This window comes from Hippocampus comes, unplaced genomic scaffold (genome assembly GCF_001891065.2).
Source record: "Hippocampus comes isolate QL1 unplaced genomic scaffold, H_comes_QL1_v1.1 scaffold114, whole genome shotgun sequence".
NCBI lineage: Eukaryota > Metazoa > Chordata > Actinopteri > Syngnathiformes > Syngnathidae > Hippocampus > Hippocampus comes.
Genome location: NW_017806197.1, coordinates 274,153 through 294,113, shown reverse-complemented (window position 1 = coordinate 294,113; position 19,961 = coordinate 274,153). Strand labels below are relative to the sequence as shown.

Below are 19,961 nucleotides of genomic sequence, written 5' to 3'. Positions count from 1 at the left end.
TTTTGCATCATTTCACCCTGTCTCCTGCCCCCCGGGCTGCATTTTCCATTGCATATTGTTTATGGAATGCAAGTTTCAGGGTCAGCTTTTCAATTAACTGGTGTAAAGATGAGTTATTTTGAGGGTCTCGGTGTCAAAACAAAACAAAAAAAGAAGACTGTCCTCATAAACTATTGAAATCTGAATTAAACCGTTAAATACGTGTTGCCCTGCAATTGGCTGGCAACCGGTTCAGGGTGTCCCCCGCCTACTGCCCGAAGACGGCTGGGATAGGCTCCACCCCCAGCGACCCTTGTGAGGAGAAAGCGGATCGGAAAATTTTATTCAAATAAATACAGTATTTAGTTTTGCACTACTCCCGATAGATATTTTTAAGTGCTGCTAAGAAAGCTAACATTGTTTTTTTTTTTTTCTTCTAGCCTTTGATGGTACGTGAAGGTAAAGAGAAAAAATATATATATTTTGTTGCCATTCTTGTCAGTCGTTCTACAAGGCCTGACACTTCAGGCTATGTTTCATCTTGAAATAAAGAACCTTTGTTTACACATGCGCAGGCGAGGTTAAAAATATGCTTCCTTCTCGTGCAACATAAATGCAACATTCAGTGTCTGGGGCAGGCATCATGCTGCTTGGGAAGAGTCATGTAATCAAATGAAATGGCTTTGCTGTCATTCTCGTCGGCTCTTAGCATGGGCTGACTCCAAACTACCACATCGGTGACGGGCACAGATGCTTATTTTCATCCAGCGGTGTAAACGAATGCAAAGTACGCATGTGGCGCGACGGTCCTCCTCTCTCTTCCCAATCCCTCCGCGCCCCCGCGATAAGCGTGAGTCACCGGTGCAGTGACCAAACACGACCTGTATCTGGCTTCCCCACCTGGGCAGAGGAGAGGAGTACCGCTTTTCTGGGAACTGGATTTCTGAAATACATCGAATTTATACCTGCCGTGAACCACAGTATCGTACCAAATCACACATAATAGACAATATGGGGAAAATCAAAATGATGATACTGTAGCTACCAGTTGGGAGAAACTTCCAAACGTTCCACCTTGATTTCCAACCAAGCCCCCACCCACCCCCCGCCGTGCTGCCAGAGTCAGGATAGAGCAGACCTTGATTCACCATCTGTGTCGGTTGTTGCGGTGCATTTGTGAAGCAATTGAAAGTTTTTTTGTTCCATTAAATCCTTCAAGGGGGGGGGGGGGGGGAAATCAAGTCCATTAATACTGTGCTCCAGTTTGGTAAGACTCATTTACAAGAGCGTCGCCGCCTATTCTCAACGTGCTGTAAATGAATTATCAGGCCAAGGTCGGTCTGAGATGAGCACGCAATCGCTCAAATTAGACTGGTCACCTTGTATTCAACGCAGCCGCCAAATATGATCTAATTCAAGCGCATCAGGACATGCAGTTGATACGGATAGCTTGAGGAAACGCGTGCTTCTCAAGTTGCGCAATTTGGAGAGCGGTTAAAATCATCTGAGAAGATATGACGAGATCCTACGTCCCGTATGTTCAAGCTTATGTTCATTCATCCGTGCGCATGTATTGCGTATACGATTCATGTGGTTCGAACAACACGGAATAACCAACGAGGGGATGGAAGGCCAAGTTCCCATCTGATTTTGTACGACAAATGTTAATCCTGGCAAAGTTTGCCTCCTCCTAATGAGCTGTGAAGGCTGCAGGGAAAAAAAAAAAAAAAAGAATCAATGTAAAAACGTGTACTTTTCATCATCGGGAATCGGGTTTCGTCTGCTGAGAAATGAAAGCAAATAGATATTTCTACTGTGTGACCGCATAGCGGTCATCTGGAAGACATTTTCTCAAGTATAATAATGGAGTTTATTGGGCTGTCAATCATTTTCGCCGAGATTAACCTTGGGAGGCGCGGTGTGAAGTGCACATTATTTATCTAGGTTTTTTTTTTTTTCTTCATAGATGGCCATTTTGTGTGATATTACACTCCTTGCTCAGGCAGCATGAGGATATTTGAAGAATTCTTCGGTGAATAGAGCCGATATAGCACCATGCCGTCAAGCATGTATACGTCGACAACACAAAAAGCTTTTCGATTGCAACTGTGCATGACTCGACCATAGAAGTGTTAAAAAACCCGCGCCCATCCTCTTTGCCAGAAATTCCCGCGGGTGGCTTAGAAAGCCAGCATCTCCCCATGAGTCCCCCCCCCCCCCCCCACACACACACACACACCCCCACCTTTTTTTTTTTCCCGTTCTTCATCTTGCTGTCACTCTTCCCCTCCGCAAAAGCGTCTCTCCATCCCGCTCACTTTGGGCCAAACATCCAGAAGCGATCGGTTGCTCTCAGGATTTCATTAAAAAGATGTTGATGGAGTTCTCTCCATGGGCAAAATAAATGTGCTCAAGTCCATTTGAAGGTTCATTGTTGGGAAATGGATTACTGAATTGCAGGAGTGGAGGAAATAGGAGACGGGAATTGCAAATTGAAAAAAAAAAAATTGCCGGATTCCGAGTTTGTCTTTTTTTTTTTTTTAGTTTGCGGTATTTGCTGCCTAATAGGGATGACTGTACGTCAAGTGGTGTATTTACTCATATTTTTCATATTCATTTGATGTCGAAGCATGCTGACTCAAGATGTAATGCCTTACATTTTTTTTTTTGTTACTCGTCTCAGCGTAATTCGTCTCGCTTTTATTGATGCAGTAAATGTGTCGTAACATTGATTACTTGGAGAAGGGACCTACAAATGTTACTGTCGCTCTTTTAAGCAGCAAAGTGTCTTTTGGTGCTTTATGTCGACATTCATGTGCACTCAAGGATAAAAAAAAAAATACTTTTTTTTTTTTTTTTTGATTTTGCAGCAACAATCAACCTGCAAATAGCGTTGATAGAAAATACATCCCTGTCGTTGTCACTGCTGTAGGTATTTTCTGTCATTGTGTTGGTGTTGATGCACAACTTTTAATTGTACTTTACTGTATTGATGTCAGCGGCCCAGTGATCCAGTGGTGAGCGCGTTGACCTCACAGTGCAGAGGTCATGGGTTCAATCGCAGCTCCGACCTTCCCGTGTGGAGTTCGCATGTTCTCCCCGGGCGTGCGTGGGTTTTCTCCGGGTACTCCGGTTTCCTCCCATATTCCAAAAAACATGCATGGCATGCTGATTGAACACTCTAAATTGAACCTAGGTGTGAGTGTGAGCGCGGATGGTTGTTCGTCTCTAACCCATCCAAATAGTTTTCTCCCTGCTTCCTCGCGGGGGGGCTCACACACCACTTGATGTTTTTCTGTTGACACAAGGTCCGTCTTAATTCCCGTCATCACTTTCCGTCCACCCAACTCACCGTGGTATTAACATGGTTCTCTCTCTATTCGGGAAAGTGTCAAACACACTTTTTCCTTTCTATTATCATTTGCTTTTTTTTTTTTTCTTCAGAGCGGGAGCCGTTCAGGACTTATGAAAGCAGGATTTTTGGCAGCGCTATCACTGGCCCACAGCCGTAATTACCGAAGGGTTTGCATTGCTGCCTCCCGACTCGGCTGCCCTGGAAATGTTATTACTTGTCGGTCTCTTTGTGAAAGCCGGTGTCTTTGCCCGGGCCATTCCAGCTTGTAAGCGGGGTGCCGCAGTGTGAAATCTGATATTAATATGGAGCAAAAACAGGAGCAAGTCAGTGACATTAAGTAAGTTGGAATATGTATGAAAATGAAATGTTTTCCCCCCAAGTGACCCTCTGTTTACGGTGGAACCTTTGCAGTCGATTGCACGGCAAGCGTTGAAATTTCAATCCGAATCTCATGTGATTTTTTTCTTCCCTTCTCTCGACTTGCACACACAACGCTGCCGTGCGTCGTGACATGAAGTGACATTGAGACCTTTATGGCGAAAGCATTGAAGTCACTTGAGCTAGACTCCTCCAGTAATTGATTTCTCCCCGTTGAAAAGTAGAGAGCGGACACGTGGACTGCTTCTGTGTTTCCAAACTGGTTAACTTGGCAAAAGTGTGTACGAGTGGATGTGTGTCTACGTGCGTACGCGTTGCACCGACAACAGCGCACATTCCGGGTCAAATGTGAAATCTGTCTGCGGGCCAACACCCCTTTAAAAGTGGAACCCTGAAGAAATCGACGTCCTGAGCAAATGCCTCTTTGCACTTTGACGAGAGCGTACATTCAAGCTAGCAGCGCGATCACACATTTTAAGATTACTTCTCACCGGTATGACAAACTGTGGCTGGATTACTATTCATTGTGTGCATTCATCCCCATCTCTGCCCCCCTCCACCCCCTCCCACCCTCCTCGCTCGGGCTGGTTTGTTTTTCCTCGGTGTCTGTATCCAACTGTGGCTTATCTGTGAATTCTCAGGTTGGGCTAATTGGCATTATTAAACCAGTGGTGGGCTCAAGATACGCAGCTTGACAGTCTGCCTGTTTACACAAAAACTATCAATGCCTCTGCGTGCCTATTTGGGAAATTGGACAAGCAGCTGTCAGTTTCAATAAAAAGAGATCGCATGGCTTCGCCGGAGGCTCAGGTAGTCCAATTACAAGCAGACGCAGTCGATGTATTAAGCAGGAGCCCACGCCTATCTCCTTTCATTTAAAGCGCGGGCGGGAAGACGTCATCGGTCGATATGTGAAGGGCAAACGCTGTCGGGAGCCTTTTCCCGAGACGATTGCCGAATCTTCTGTAAATGTCCCAATTGATGCAAGGGCGGAAGCGGTAGAGGGTGAAGGAGGAAAGTCCGAGGGACTCCAATTAAGTCACTGTTTTGATGACCTGTGACTTGACAAAAAGTAAAGAAGGCGAGACTCAACTTGAGACGCCACTTGAGACGTGTTCAAACACACACATCGAGTTTCGACGGAAGGAATAGAAATCGGCCGCTCATCTCATTGTTTGACCTTCTTTGTCTTTTCCATCTTAATGAAAACCAGATACTGCATGTGAGGGGAAAAAAATGACTTGGACTTGCTTGGGTCCTGAAACTTAAACTTGAGACACTGAGATAAAACTCATCTCAAAAATGATTGCAAATGACAAGGGTTTGCTGTTGTGTTTCTCTTTTTTTTTTTTTTTTTTTTTTTTTTATTTTTCTCTTCAGGGTGGAAAAATCCCTGTGAGGTGGACTGCGCCGGAGGCCATCGCATACAGGAAGTTCACGTCCGCCAGCGACGTGTGGAGTTATGGCATTGTCATGTGGGAAGTGATGTCATTTGGAGAGAGGCCCTACTGGGACATGTCCAATCAGGATGTAAGTGATCATCATAATAATAATAATAACAAATTCGGAACAAATTCAAGGACTCGGGCCATGGTTTCAAAATGGACATTCGATGGCCGTTTCGTCCTTTTTAATTTTCCCAGTTTCCATGAAATGTTCAGTATGTCCGTCATGTTATCGAACAATAACGGTTCTTCCGAGAAAAATAAAATGAAGCTAATGGAAATACATCTTACACCATCTTAATAACAGATCTCATACTCTCTCGTCTTATACATTTAAAAAGATATATAAAAAAGGGCAATGCGAAATAAAAGCAGCTTTGTTTAAGGTAGGTAGATAACTCAATGTGCTTCTTCACATCATTAAAAGTCAACCGTTTAAAAGCAGTCACAAACAAAACAGTGAAAGACATTTAAAAGCAAAGCAAAGGAATATATATATATATATATATATATATATATATATATATATATATAAAAGGCAATAGAACAATGTGAACCCTGTCAGAAATTCCAAATAAATGTATCATGAGTATAATCACGTGGAACATAAATATTGATGGAAAAAAAAAAAGAAAGACATCTCATTACTATTTAGAATTTCCAAGTGTTGCTTTGAGTGCCCCTTTTAAGGGATAATAGATGATGCTAATTCAACAACTTCTAATCAAAAATGGTCAATTCATCCCCCGTGTACTTCACACACTATCAAGGATTTCAGCGCATGAAATAGTTAAGTGGTCATAAATCACAAGTTTTATCATCCTCCATCTTACGTTATCTTTGACGATGTCCTTGAGCGAGGACGTCTTCCAGGCCAAATCTCCCTCCCCCCCCCCCCCCCTTTTTTTACCTCCCGGAGAGATTTTTGAGCGCAGTCTACTACGGGCGGCTTTGTTTACTGCGTCCGTTTTGGATTGGATCCTGCACGCGTAAAAACACAAGCAAACTTTGGAACTCTTCCCAAACTCTGCGATTTCTCTCTGTAAGCTACCAAAGCGACCATCAGGCCTCAGTGGATGCTGCTCCACAAGGACCATCCAATGCAACAGATGCCGCCTCAGTGGGCCAGCAGCAAACGGCAACCTGCCGAGGCCAATGTAGTGGCGGTAACTGGCATCACTCAGCATGCCCGGCTGTCCTTTCTCTCTCTACACACACACACACACACACACACACACACACAAACATGATTTAAAAACACACACAAACACCAAACTTCACGATGGATCATTTATCAAGATTCTGCTGAGTTGCGCTTCAACTGTGCGGCGGAGTACAGAGCAGTGTCTAATTTTATTTGGGTTTTTTTTTTTTTCATGATAGTATCTTTAATACTCAATTTCACACCCGGTTCTTATCTCACAGTGATGCATTTTAATGGAAAATTAAATCCGCAGACAGAAAATGTACAGAAAAGTAAAACACGGACTAAAACATAAAGATGTGAAGATCTGTCAATGATGTCGGCATCGTCACGCGCTACCAAGATGACCGATGTGAAAATGCAGTCACGTCATAAGTAATATTCATCAAAAACAAAGCAGAGATTTTATTCCCAAAAAGACATTTTTTGGAATTTGACATTATTGTCAGACACTATAAAATGTAGACATGACTTGAACGTGACCAAACGGCGCAATTGCGGGAAAATGAATAAAAACTGCATTTAAATAATGATTCACTTCAAATGTGACCTCTGAGCTCACTTACGGGAAAATGAAAAAAGTCGTATTTAAATAATGTGTCGCCGAAAATGTATCATAAATAAAAGTTACATCAAAATGCACCTAAAGAAATATTTGAAAACAAACAATTATAAAAGACAAAATATTATACGAAAAGCTGAATACAATTGAACTGTACTTAATAAATGTACTGCACCGGATTAAAATAAAAAATAAAAAAATTTTAAAAAATGAATGTACTGCACTTAAAAGTCAATGACAACCAAACTGGACGTAACAAATATATTGCACTGGAGTGAATTAAAACAAATAAATGAATCCACCGTGCACTTATGCAAAGCCGCAAAGGAATGAAAGCGGTGTCAATGCCTGCATATGTAATAAATACGAAATATGTGTCAATAGTATCATATTTAGCGATATTTTGTCTCGGCTGCAGTATGTTGCGAGATGAAAGGGATACTTCATTCTGAGGGAGTAGATGTATCAGAACAGAACAGTTGCCATGTTGGGATCAGACGGGCGGATGTGCAATTAGTTCGAAACACGGGGGGGTGCAAGCAATTAGAAATTCCCTCAATATGAGCGCAGATAAAACCTCCACCTCCCTGGCGTGCCCCGCAGGTGATTAATGCCATCGAGCAGGACTATCGTCTGCCGCCGCCTATGGACTGCCCCAGCGCGCTGCACCAGCTCATGCTGGACTGTTGGCAGAAGGACCGCAACGTCCGGCCTCGCTTCACAGACATCGTCAGCACTCTGGACAAGATGATCCGTAACCCCGCCAGCCTCAAAGCGGTCGCCAACATCCCCGCGGTGTGAGTAGAGAAGACGAATCCAGTTATTGACGTCATGCCTTGTTGGTTGTTTGCATTTATGCGCCGCGTCGTCCAAACGAAGCCGTTGCTAGCGGTTGCTGTCGGTTGCATCACACCTGACCCTTCCCCCGATCGTAGTGCTCAGCTTGTAAGTCACCCATGATGCATCGCACATATTTCACATTCTCTCTGTTTATTTTGGATTTGGTTTCCCACCCTCCTAGTTTAAATCCACTCCCAGTTGAATTGTGTTCGCTTTGCCGGTAACCATATACATTATTCATAAAACATACTTATTTGTCATGTCCCTGTTTATCATAGTTGCTTGTTATTGATCATACTAGTGTAGCCTGGACAACCGGAGACAAATTCCTTGTGTGTTTCGACATACTTGGCCGATAAAGATGATTCCGATTCTGGTAGCGATTCACACGTTCTTTCAAGTCCCACTAGCTTAATACGTAATGGGGAACACCATAGATCAGCTCATGATTAGCATCGACTATATATGCCGGTGTTTTGTGCTTTAGTGATTTTTGAACACAAATGGTGGAGCAACACTTGAACTTTACCCCCACCCATCCCAAATTTAAAAAATAATTGTTTAGAAGCCCATGTGAAAAGGACCTTTGAAAAAAATAATCACATATTATCTCGCACTTGCAAGTGCAGCATTTTTGATGCACTTCTGTTATCGGAACTCAACAATTGTTTCCCAAAAGTGTGAATGGATGGTACGACCCGGAATCGAAATCCACCTTGTATCGCGAACATAAATAGCATGACATCAATTCTTTGTTTTGTTGTGCTGCAGGCCTTCTCAGCCACTGTTAGACAGATCCATACCCGACTTCAACACCTTCAGCTCCGTAGAAGACTGGCTCGGTGCCATCAAGATGAGCCAATACCGAGACAACTTCCTCAACTCGGGCTTCACGTCCCTGCAGCTGGTGGCTCAAATGACCTCAGAGTGAGTTTGACGAGCATGTGCGTCTTCAAAGCCCATATGACACTTGAGGGGCTCACTCAAGTCAAGTGTGCCTATTTTTAGCACAAAACTCTCACCCCGGTAGCCAACGTGCAGAATGAGACATTCAAAAGAGCACCAAAATATAGAAGTCATTAACGCAGTCATTTCGTTGCAACAAGATGTGAATATATCGAAAAGCCACGTTGAATACAATCTGGCCTGTGATTCTGGTTGACTTCCAAATGGTTCTAATTTCAAAATAATTTCCATCTAACACATCATAGAAGGTAAAGTGAGTCAAACTGTCACCATCAAATTCCTCAGTTATTGTACAGCCAAAAAGTTACCATTTCAAATTAAATGTTTCGTTGCCACAAGCTTTCCATACCGTTCTGGTATTAAAAAAATATATATGTTAATTTAAAAAAAAAGATTCACCAGGTAATAAGTCAAAAGATTTTTTTTTTTTTTTTTTTTGTACCCTCTGCCACCACCAGGGACTTGCTGCGAATAGGCGTGACCTTAGCCGGACACCAAAAGAAGATCCTGAGCAACATCCAGTCCATGAGGGTGCAGATGAGCCAGTCACCCACTGCTATGGCATGACAACAGGGGGCGCCGTGCCACGGAGCGGGCAGCATTCAGAGGACCACCAACAATATCACCAATGGCCCTCGAATGACTCCCGATCCGTCGGAACGCGGCAGGGTCGAGACCGTTGTCTTAATCTGATCCACACGAGGAGACCAGGGTCTACACTTCCACGCTTAGAAAAATCCACACGGAGCAGTTCAGGGTCCACGCTTGACACACAAGGAAAAAACTGTGGTGGTTTTTGACCAAATGGGGGGAATTCCTCACCAGTCGTCGGGATTACTTGTTGTACCTCTGTTATCCGGACTATTATAGAAACAACATGTGATCTGTGGTTTTTGTTTTTGTTTTTAACTCGTGTGCAATGAAGATGCCTTGACCTGGCCAGAGTTCAGTATGTAGAGTACTAAAGTAATCAGTGGGAGTAATTAGGGGGAGAAGAATACAGGGATGTACAGTTGAACCGCTCGCGTCATCTTTTAGCTTCCATTTTTTAATTTTATTTTTATTTTTTTGGTCTTTTGATCACACTTCCACGCTTAGAAAAATCCACACGGAGCAGTTCAGGGTCCACGCTTGACACACAAGGAAAAAACTGTGGTGGTTTTTGACCAAATGGGGGGAATTCCTCACCAGTCGTCGGGATTACTTGTTGTACCTCTGTTATCCGGACTATTATAGAAACAACATGTGATCTGTGGTTTTTGTTTTTGTTTTTAACTCGTGTGCAATGAAGATGCCTTGACCTGGCCAGAGTTCAGTATGTAGAGTACTAAAGTAATCAGTGGGAGTAATTAGGGGGAGAAGAATACAGGGATGTACAGTTGAACTGCTCGCGTCATCTTTTAGCTTCCATTTTTTAATTTTATTTTTATTTTTTTGGTCTTTTGATCCCCCGCAGCGAGACGACTCAGTCTTGCGTTTTACACTACCTGTAGATTCGTGGGTGGGAGGCCTTGCCCGCGGTCAGAGAATATAAATATGTTTATCTCTTGCTAAATATGATTATATCTTTTCATAATAGACCTTCATATTGAAGGTGATGCTCATGAATGTGTATGTACAGGAGACTCTCTGCTTGCATTTTAGGCAAAAAAGACTGGATGGACACATGCAATGTGTAGCTTCCCGAGATGCCCTGCATCCCTTTTTATGGACGGACTTGGGGATTGGACATCTTCTAGCGACAGGTGTAAAGGACTTGACTCAACCTTGGCGTGACGGATATGTTAAAAAGAGAAAAAAAAAAAAGTGAAGTATTGGTATTGTAGAAAGACATGAAAATTGCTGTGTAGGAGTTCCAAAAAAAAAAAAAAAAAAGCATTTTATGGGAGATCATGTTTAATGTGGATGTACACATGCTGTCTCTTGCTGGTGAGCACTTACTTTTTGTACAGTTTTCTGTTTTTATTCCTCGTGCTTGTTAGCGGCGCACCCATCCGCAACGGAGGGAGGAAGGCGGCACCTTGTTTCGGCCGGCCCCACATTCATGGTAAGTGTCAGCCAATCGCCACTCCTCAACTCATTCGCGACTGACAGCTGTTTTAAAACGTTTGGGACTGATCTGTCAGGACCCACAAAATATCGTGTTTTGTGACAGTTGTGGATCGATCATTATCATGCTTTTTTTCAGTTATTTTGAGTTCATTTTTAAAGTAGGTTTGTTTGTATTTTCTTCAAAAATGCTTTGCTTTAGTTTTTATTAGTTTCCAAGACCCAATTTGTTTTCGGTCCGATACCAATATGAATGTATTCACTTTTGTGTACTCACCAATACTGACATCAAGTACTGATACTACTAGTACACATAACCTTATGATGTACTTATACCTTTCTCTCATACTGACGCACATGATTCACAGAACGGACGCAGTGTACCCTGGTCCACGCCCATACCTAATTTTTTAAATTTTTGTTTGTGTTATTTTGTTAGTTTTCGTTCGTTATAACACAGTAACCTTGACAGCATTGAACCTAAAATAAACAGCCGACTCTTCTTTGACCAGCACAAAAAAATAAATAAATCAAGACACAAAAAGACAACTCGAATAAATTGCTCATGACCGCGCCGGCTGGAGCAGATCATGCAAGTTTGAAAAGCATCGCCGCGCTAGAAATCAGAGTGAGTTAGTTTTGCATCTCGACGGAGTCGAAGTGAGCATCTGGGTTGACGTTTGCCAACAGATGCCCGATGCCATTTTGACAGCGGACCAGTGGAGTTTATATTTGCATGAGCACAAAAAGGCTTTTAGTGTCATGCATGCATGACACTCAAGCCCATCAAAGTTGCCAGAATTGGTTTGGCAGTGTTTTGGAATGATCTAACAAAATAGTGTATGGATATGAATTTACGTACTCCAGTACAATGGTAATGTTCAAACGGCTTTATGTTATAACAGGAGTGAACCCTGTCTTGTTTTTGATGAATACTTACAACACGACATGATTTCAATGTTCGTTGAGATGGCGTTATTGTTTTAGGGCAACAGTCCGAGAAGAAAATGTGTTTCCAAATCAAAACATAATCAGAGGTCGACCAGGGTCCTGGAAGGGATCGTGTTTGACCGAAGGGCTTCCACTTGATCTAAATAGACATGTTAAACCATTCCAAAGAAATATCTAATTTTGCAAAATGATGGCAGACCTGTATGAGTGTTTGCGCTGTAGTGGATAAAGGCTTCTTCCAGTTGGCAAGAACAAGTTAATAGAAGACCAAACACAATTGGGGGGGAAAAAAGATTATTTTATCCCTCGACTGGGATAAAGAGAATCAATCTATCTATTTGCTCATTCTTCACCAGATATATATTTTTTGAAAACCCATCAGTTTTATTTGGAGCAAATTCAAATATTGGAATTGTACCTCATTATTTTAATGTATTTTGTATTGTTTAAAAATAAAAAAAAAAAACAACAGCCTTTCACTCTTGAGGTGCCATAATGCTGAGCAGCTCCCGTGCTGAGAGAATTTTATCGCACTTTAGACATTTCAGTTTTCAAGAGAGTTAATATATTTATATCCAAGTTATTTTCAACACTTTACATTTGTTCATCATGTAAAAAATAAAAATAAAAAATAAATCAGACGGACGATGTGGACGCTGTGTCATCGTATCCAATTGTGGAAAAAAAAGGGCCCGAACCACATTTACACATACAAGGTTTCCATTCGACAGCCACGACGTGCGTCATTGTAAACCAATGGGAGTCCCCAAAAAATCGTGCTAATCCTGCAAAGCTTGCGTTGGTCGTCCGCGATGCGTTAGAAAGTGAAGGTTCTTCCATGAGCGAGTCTCCAAATGCCGCTTAAGATTGGCACAAATACCTGCGGTGGGATTCAATTAGACTGCATTAGCACCCCCATTTGGGCTCAGTCTCATCTGTTTGCTTTTGTCGACACGAGAGCCTGTGAATGAGATGAGGCTGATTATGCAAACACTGTAATTCTGTTTTCGCCATTTCCTCTGTTTGTCTCTGTCGCTATCAAACTGCAAATGACACTCGGGGTGGTAAAAGCAAAGACTGAGTCGGCGTCTCTCTCTCATATCGAGCCCATTGACGACACCACTGAAGGGGAAACGCCTGAACAGAGCTTATTTTTATTTTATTTTTTTTAATGTTCTCTCTCACTTGCCGATATCACGCTTGTCATTTCTAAGTCGGAGACGAGGTACAAACTGAATCATGCCCTAACATGGAACTTTCTCCTTTTGATCTTTTCTTTCAGGCGCTAGAAAGGCTTGTCACACTCTTTACACGCAGGCACGGGCAAGCGCACGGACACCGAAGAGGCCGTTCGAGGCAGCCGACGAGGAAGAAGGACCCCACGATCGCCAGGGAACCAGTCACAACCTCACACCATTCTATGGTACACGATGGATGAACATGTCGACATTTGTACATTTGTGTATGCGAGGACGAAAGCGTATGCGTGTGTGAGTGTGAGAGCCTTATTATGTACAGACATTTCTATGGGCACAGGTTCATCGTATGCGTGTGAACGTCTCCCTTTATTGGTCCGTTTCTGTTTAGCTGCCACTTGTAAATTGTGACAAAAGTACACGTCCAAGAGTTTGTAAGCTGTAACTTTTCGGAATACTGTTGTACTAAAATGCACCTAATAAAAGCCTTGACTAAACAAGTCCATCACCTAATGGTCTGACGCATCTATTTTTTTTTCATATATAAGCATATGAAAAGGTGAATTAGTCGTTAAAATAGAGGTGGGAGGTTCTCCAGTAATTTTACAGCGGGCTTATCAGGCATGTCTAATGTTTACTTTCACAAAGAACTGACGGCTTACATTTGAAGTCTGCACCAGTAATAATAATGGAGCCATCACTCACAATAACGGCCGGGCAGAAAATAGCGGATTTAATCTCTCTAAAGTCAAATATAATACAAAAGCGGATGCACAACAATGCCGTATGTTCAGGGGGTGTGGTGTTCAGTAAGGGAGCTATTGAGAAATAAAGAAACACGTGGAAAGAAAAGAGAATTGTGATCATTAAAAAAAAGGATACGCTTTTAGAATATTTAACATACAGTACCTTGATTTACAAGATGCATTCATCCGCTTAAATATCTGAAATGCCATTTCAAACGTGGAAAGAAAAGAGAATTGTGATCATTAAAAAACAAAAAAAGGGATACGCTTTTAGAATATTTAACATACAGTGGTACCTTGATTTACAAGATGCATTTATCCGCTTAAATATCTGAAATGCCACTTCAGTAACATTTTTGATACAGGTATCATTAGTCAAGAAAAAAATGGAACTGTCTTTTAGTATTATGATTATTATTTCAAACAATGAAAGAGAATGTAACAAATCAAACAGTTTTTACACAGTGTACATTACTAATAGTATTCGTGTCTTGGTTGTGTGCCTTTATAGGTGCTGTCTACCGATTTGGATTTGTTAGTTTCACTGTTTGTGCTTCATTAAACCGATTGTGGATCCACGTCTTTGGCTCTCCTTGCCCACATGGGAGGGTATTACCGGAACTTACTTTATAACTGTTCCAAGTTAGATTTTTTTTGTGTGTTACTTATTTTAGAGGTTCTTTATAACGTATTACTGCTAAAGGGAGTAAGTAGCTGGTATCACTCCGAATTTTTTATTTTTTTTTTGAAACCCTTTCTGCATGACTTTTTTAGTATAAATTCTGCATTCCCAAAAGTGTGGTCTTGGAAACTTGAGTTTCCAGGAGGTGATTCTGATGTCGTCATCTTTCAGACGTAAAAGTAGGTTCCCAAGTAATGACATGCTTGATGAGGTGAGTCAAAAGATAGTGAGAGGATGTGTCCCAACTCTTCCTACTCAACCCGAACAGTTTATAGACTTTCAAATGATTTACGACTGGCGTCATATTGTAGCCGGCAGATGCCGGCGTCCAAGAAGGGAGGACGCCAAAACTCCGTGCGGGAAACAGCCAACGTTGTGTCTTTTTTTTCAATGTTTGATCCAAAACATTTACTGGATCTCACAGTTACATCGTAAATCGACAATACGGAAAGTGTATCCAAAGATGAAAACCTCAGCCAAGTCCCATTATTTATTGCACTCAAGGCATGATACAAATGCTTGACTACAATGACACACAAAAATGGCAATACATCATACGTCGAATTGTGCTCTTTGCAACTATAGGTTTTGGCAGGCATTTTTAATCTTATGAAACAAATTATAATATTACAAAAAAAAGAAAAAAAACAGGATTGGGCATCCTAGCTTCAATAGTGCCGTGTGCGAGTTTCCTCCCTTCTCACACACATAATGATGAAAAACAGATTGGCGGGGACCTTATATTTTCTTTTGAAGATACTAACTTATATACCAAGTGGAATAGAGAACTAGAAAAGAACATGTAAATCAAGGGAAGAGAAACAAATATAACACATCAACGCACAACTTGTTAAAAACGGAAGCGATCCGAAGTTTATGAAATATTTCCGCAACAAAATCACATTTTTTTTTGTGGTGATAATTGGAATTCAACGATTTCCATGATGCAAAAATCATCTTTCTGTTATATGTGGAAAAACTGTAAAAAATGACCGTCCTTGGATAAGCAATGGATAAGCCATAAAAGGGCGTGAGACACCAAAGGGATCACTGAGAAGGGAAAAACTAGTAGTTATTCGTTTGCATTTGAAGTCTACTTCTGTGACGCCAGTCCTGCAACTTTCCTGACAGCAATCGTGTTTTGCAGAAGGTGCCTTATGGCCCCTGAGGGTAAAGAGCACATAAACTCATTGAAGCGATTTTATGGCACTTGCAGATAAAAAAACGACGCCTATGTCTTGCAATTGATGTGGTAATGTTCTCGATCGCATTCTTCCCTTATTCATTCTTCTTAATTAGGCACGTTTGTCACTCTAATCACAACAATTAGACTTGGGAGAGTCAGTTTGTGTGTGTGTGCTTGTGTGTGTCTGCACACCCCTCCTACCCCCCTTCCCCTCCACATCCCGGCAAGTTTGAAAAGTGACTTTTTCTTCAGCAAATCTTTGCCTTCATCAATATTCCCTGAGCAATCACCTGTGAGAAAGGGATTGGCGCGCAGCGGGGGATCTCCTGCGGAGAAGGCAAGTGAGTCCGGGGGGGGGGGGCGGCAATGCATTGAGTAGTGCGGCCAGAAGTGTGGGAGTGGGAAACTTAAAGGCAATACTGAACAAAGGACGCTGGGTGAGCGTGGTGCACCTAAAGCCACAGGGGGGAAAAAAAAAGTAAGAGTTAAATGTTCCTTGTAGTGCAGAGGCGAAACCTGAAAAAGTTTCACTACACTTCAACTCATTGTTTAATTCGGGGTGAGTGTCGGGCCATGCGTGTTAGGGCAAATCAAATGTAATGAAAGTGGTAAATGCTTTTTGCAGATTAGATTCTTTTATGTAAAGGGAAAAAAAATGGGAGTTGTTTTTTCTCCTTGTCCTCATTAGGGTCACAATTTGGCTTCGTTGTTTTTATCTGTGTGCCGTCTGGATTTTTCCATTCAACTTCTCCACTGCTCCACTCTGCCCGACAGCCACGCCCACCCCGTTAGCCACCGTGCTCACCTGGGCACTCAGGTGTTTCAAATCAGCCACTTTTCCAAGCTCTCCCACTCACCCGCACTTTGCCAGATTGTTCTTTTGCTCTCATCTTCGGACTGATCACCCTCCGTCGCTGGCTTTGCCTGCCTCTGACCTTTCTCTCACGTCAGTTTCCTGGTAATCACCTCAGCCTTCTGCCGCTGACTGTGAGTTCCGCCTTGGCTTTTCGTCCTTCCTGTTTTCCTGTCCCCGTGGCTGTTGATTAGCCGTTGTGCTACCTGTGGATTGTGGAACATTACCCGTCCAGGATATCAAATCCTTACTGCGTCAGCAAAGACTCTTGGGTCTTTATTGTTGCTCGTGTGTTGTTGTCTGGAACGCCACATCGGTCATGAAGTCCATCTCCAATGTTTGCTGTAGTTTGGGAAACTGCATTTGAGTTGTACTCTTAGGCAAAAGTGATATTTAATATTGGGATTTTGTTTTCTAGTTACTCTGTCAGAAGTTTGTATATAATTTCTAGGTTTGTGCCACACACAAAAAAAAAAAAAATCTGCTCAAAGTTGACAGACATGTTGAAATTTAAATGTTAATTCTACACATTTTTACAGCATTCGAAAACGTTAAGAATGTTTGTGTCATCCTACATAAACCATATTAAAACAAAAAATGTATTTCCTTCCCCCATCTTTTTCCATTTTCAAACATTTTTGAAAACCCTTCGGGGAGCCACTAGGGCGGCGCTAATGAGCCGGATGCGGCTCTGGAACCGCGGGTTGCCGACCCCCCGCTCTAAACTATAAGTAGAAGCCATGACAGCCATTAACGACTTGATAAAGTCATGTGGAGTGAAAACATTTTCAGTAAATAATCAGTCCTTTTTTTTTTCTCTCTCAAGATACGTCAGGGTCTGATAAAAGCGCTTTGAAGGCAAGGCAGCTTTGTTTCTATCGCATATTTCATAAGCAGGGATGTCCAAAGTCGGTCTTCGCTGCCTGTCTTCGGGCAGGACAGCGGCCCCTGAGGACCGAGTTTGGACACCCCCTGGCATAAAGGCATTTAGACATCGCGGTAGTTTCCTTTTTTGGGGCTTCGGATTTTTAAGGATGGTGAACTCTCTAAATGTATTCCATGAATCTACCTCTGTCAAGGTGACTTGCCACTTGGCAAGTCTTGTGAAATATGCTAACTGGTGGCGCTAAGGTAAGTCAGTCACAGTGGAGCGCTGTGACTCATGCAGCCCACATGGGGCCCAGCAGAATGGGACCTGACCTTCAAACGACTTTCTTCTATGCTTTAAAAGCTTCATTTGGCCTTTTGGGGAAGCGTTATCCCCTCACTCTGCTGAATAACGTTCTGCGGCCCTGATTGAGAGTTTGCATTTCCCCTCGTTCATTAGTCAACTCATTGATGGACCGCGTTGAATTCAGGACATGGCGCCGCTTAATCAAGACGTCACGTGGTATATCTCTCTTAACTGACGGTAACGTCTCTGCTTTTGCTCATAAAGAGATATTCTGCTGGCTCAAATAAGATTTTAGATCTCAGCGGAGTTGGTCTGATTTAATTGTGACACGTAGCTATCGAAAACCAATTTTCTGTGTGGGAGGAATAACCTCTTCAGACATTGGCACTCGTCGTAGGAAAAAATGTGACAAGAGAAAGCAGCCGGATGGAAATTGGGCCTAAATAATTATCATCATTAAAAAAAATGAAAAAAATAATTTTTTAAAAAGCATTCTTCAAGCTTTACAGAAAGGCAACATCGGGATTGAAATGAAATAAGACGTCTGCAGTGCTTGCGGTGGCACCAACGCCGCAAGCAGTTTTGTTTCTGAAGGTAGAAAAGGAATTGGGGTTACATGAAGGACACTGGCCCCATTCCACACACACACACACACACACACACACACTGGCGAGTGCCCCACCCATCCCTGAAAACCCCCCGCAGAGTCTAATCCGGCACAGATCCACTCTCGGCTCTACCCGCCTTCGATTCTGTAAAAATCAATGAAATATTTTCCCACCAAAATGAGAAGGAACAATGGATGAAATCCGCATGTCAAGGTCTTCCTAATTAGGGAGTTGACTGCAAAGGGCTCCTGCACTTCACGTCTTGCGGAGCAAATGAGACGGGGCAGGAGAGAGATGGGCAGATTGATAGCCAGCGAAGGTCAAACACTTCCCACTCGACTGCTGCCATTTTTTTTTTTTTTTTTTTTAAATATCAACTTCGTAACTTGACCTTGACTGACAAACAAAGACAGAATTCCGTGAGTGGAAGCTACGAACTTTTGCATTTGTTGTTTTTCGTCCCTGACGTGCATTGTTGGGAAACAAAACGTGAATAAAGAAAAGGTCACATTGAATTATCGACCGGCCATTGAATGCATTTGTACCGCCTAAGCGAAGATGTTCAAAACCCAAATGCGGTCACTGCACGACAAGCATTTGTTACAATTTTTTTTTTTACAGAGTCAAGTTTCGTCACTGCACGACAAGCATTTGTTACAATTTTTTTTACAGAGTCAAGTTTTGTTAAAACATGACAGAGATTGTCAATGGTAATAGTAAGGCGGAAATGATCATGACAGTCTCGCCGAGGAATGAGGAACAAGTTCAGACATGCAGCTTGCCAGCAAGGTCGATCGGAATCGTCAAGGTGTTCCGGGCATTGTTTTGGCATTGATTCTGAATGGACATTGGGAACGCGTGTCGCGCGGCTGGGAAACGTTGGACTAATTACAGCGTCGGGAAGGGGGGGGGGGGGACTTTGGTGCGTTGGTCTGGGTTGTGGTGGTGAAATGGGCCGGCAAGCTGAAACATTTTTCATCAGCCCTGCAGACAGGTGCAGCGGCCATTCAATGTTTCTATTTGAAATCACAGCCTTCATCCCTTGGAAGAAAAAAAAAAGGGGCTCGGCTTCTCTGTCTTGCTGAAAAGAAAAAAAAAAACTCTCTGTAAGAAAGGGGAAAAATTCAGCACTTAATTTTTTTTTTTTTAGTAAAATGGCATGTTCATTGCAAATAAGAATATAGCTATTGGGCATTTTAGTTTTTTTCTGATTTCAAATTCAACAACTTTCTGACAAGAATAAAAACATATTTTTTTTGTTTAAAAAATATTCTAAAAATGGTGATGTAATATTCAACTTTAACACCTTTAATTAAAGGGAACAGCGCGCTACTGTTCAACATCAGCCATTTTTCTCATAGCTTTTTGATGGTGGCCATTTTATGACTAGAATATGTCTGTGCAAGTTGCCCCCGGGTCGCATTACGGCCAACGCCCTGCGTTAGAATGTTTAATTGTACACCTATATTTAAATGCATCTTTAATGTACTTCACGACTCTGATCCCTCATGTCTACATCCCCAAAAAATAATTAAAAAAAAAAAAACTTCACATGGATAGATTTGACTCCTTTCAAAAAAAAAAAAAAGCCTTTAGCGATCTGACAATGTCTAGTCCTTCGTTTCCCTCCCACGATTGGCGGCAGGACTCAAAGAAGCCTTCCGTGACATTTGTGGGTCACTCTTGTGTAGGCTAAGCATCGGACACTTCCGCGCTAACTCGCAATACGCACGCATGTTCGGCATTTGAGCTTTTCCTTCTGCCTGTGTTGCATGTACAGTATGTGA

The 19,961-nt window shown here is 42.3% G+C and overlaps 1 protein-coding gene and 1 long non-coding RNA gene across 4 annotated transcripts in view; both read left to right on the top strand.

The window, feature by feature from the left end:
- Positions 1-9,676, top strand: part of ephb1 (EPH receptor B1) — a 139,548-nt gene extending 129,872 nt beyond the window's left edge. For all 3 annotated transcript variants that reach the window (XM_019855893.1, XM_019855894.1, XM_019855891.1), the window contains exons 13-16: positions 5,093-5,242; positions 7,527-7,720; positions 8,535-8,690; positions 9,188-9,676. In XM_019855893.1, coding sequence (XP_019711452.1) covers positions 5,093-5,242; positions 7,527-7,720; positions 8,535-8,690; positions 9,188-9,296 — 609 coding nt within the window. In that variant the 3' untranslated portion in view covers positions 9,297-9,676. The remainder of the gene's footprint in view (positions 1-5,092; positions 5,243-7,526; positions 7,721-8,534; positions 8,691-9,187) is intronic.
- Positions 9,677-9,817: 141 nt separating this feature from the next.
- LOC109506884 (uncharacterized) lies at positions 9,818-13,792 on the top strand. The gene is made up of 2 exons (XR_002166372.1): positions 9,818-10,776; positions 13,012-13,792. It is a non-coding gene; the product is annotated as an uncharacterized LOC109506884 (long non-coding RNA).
- Positions 13,793-19,961: the final 6,169 nt, after the last annotated feature.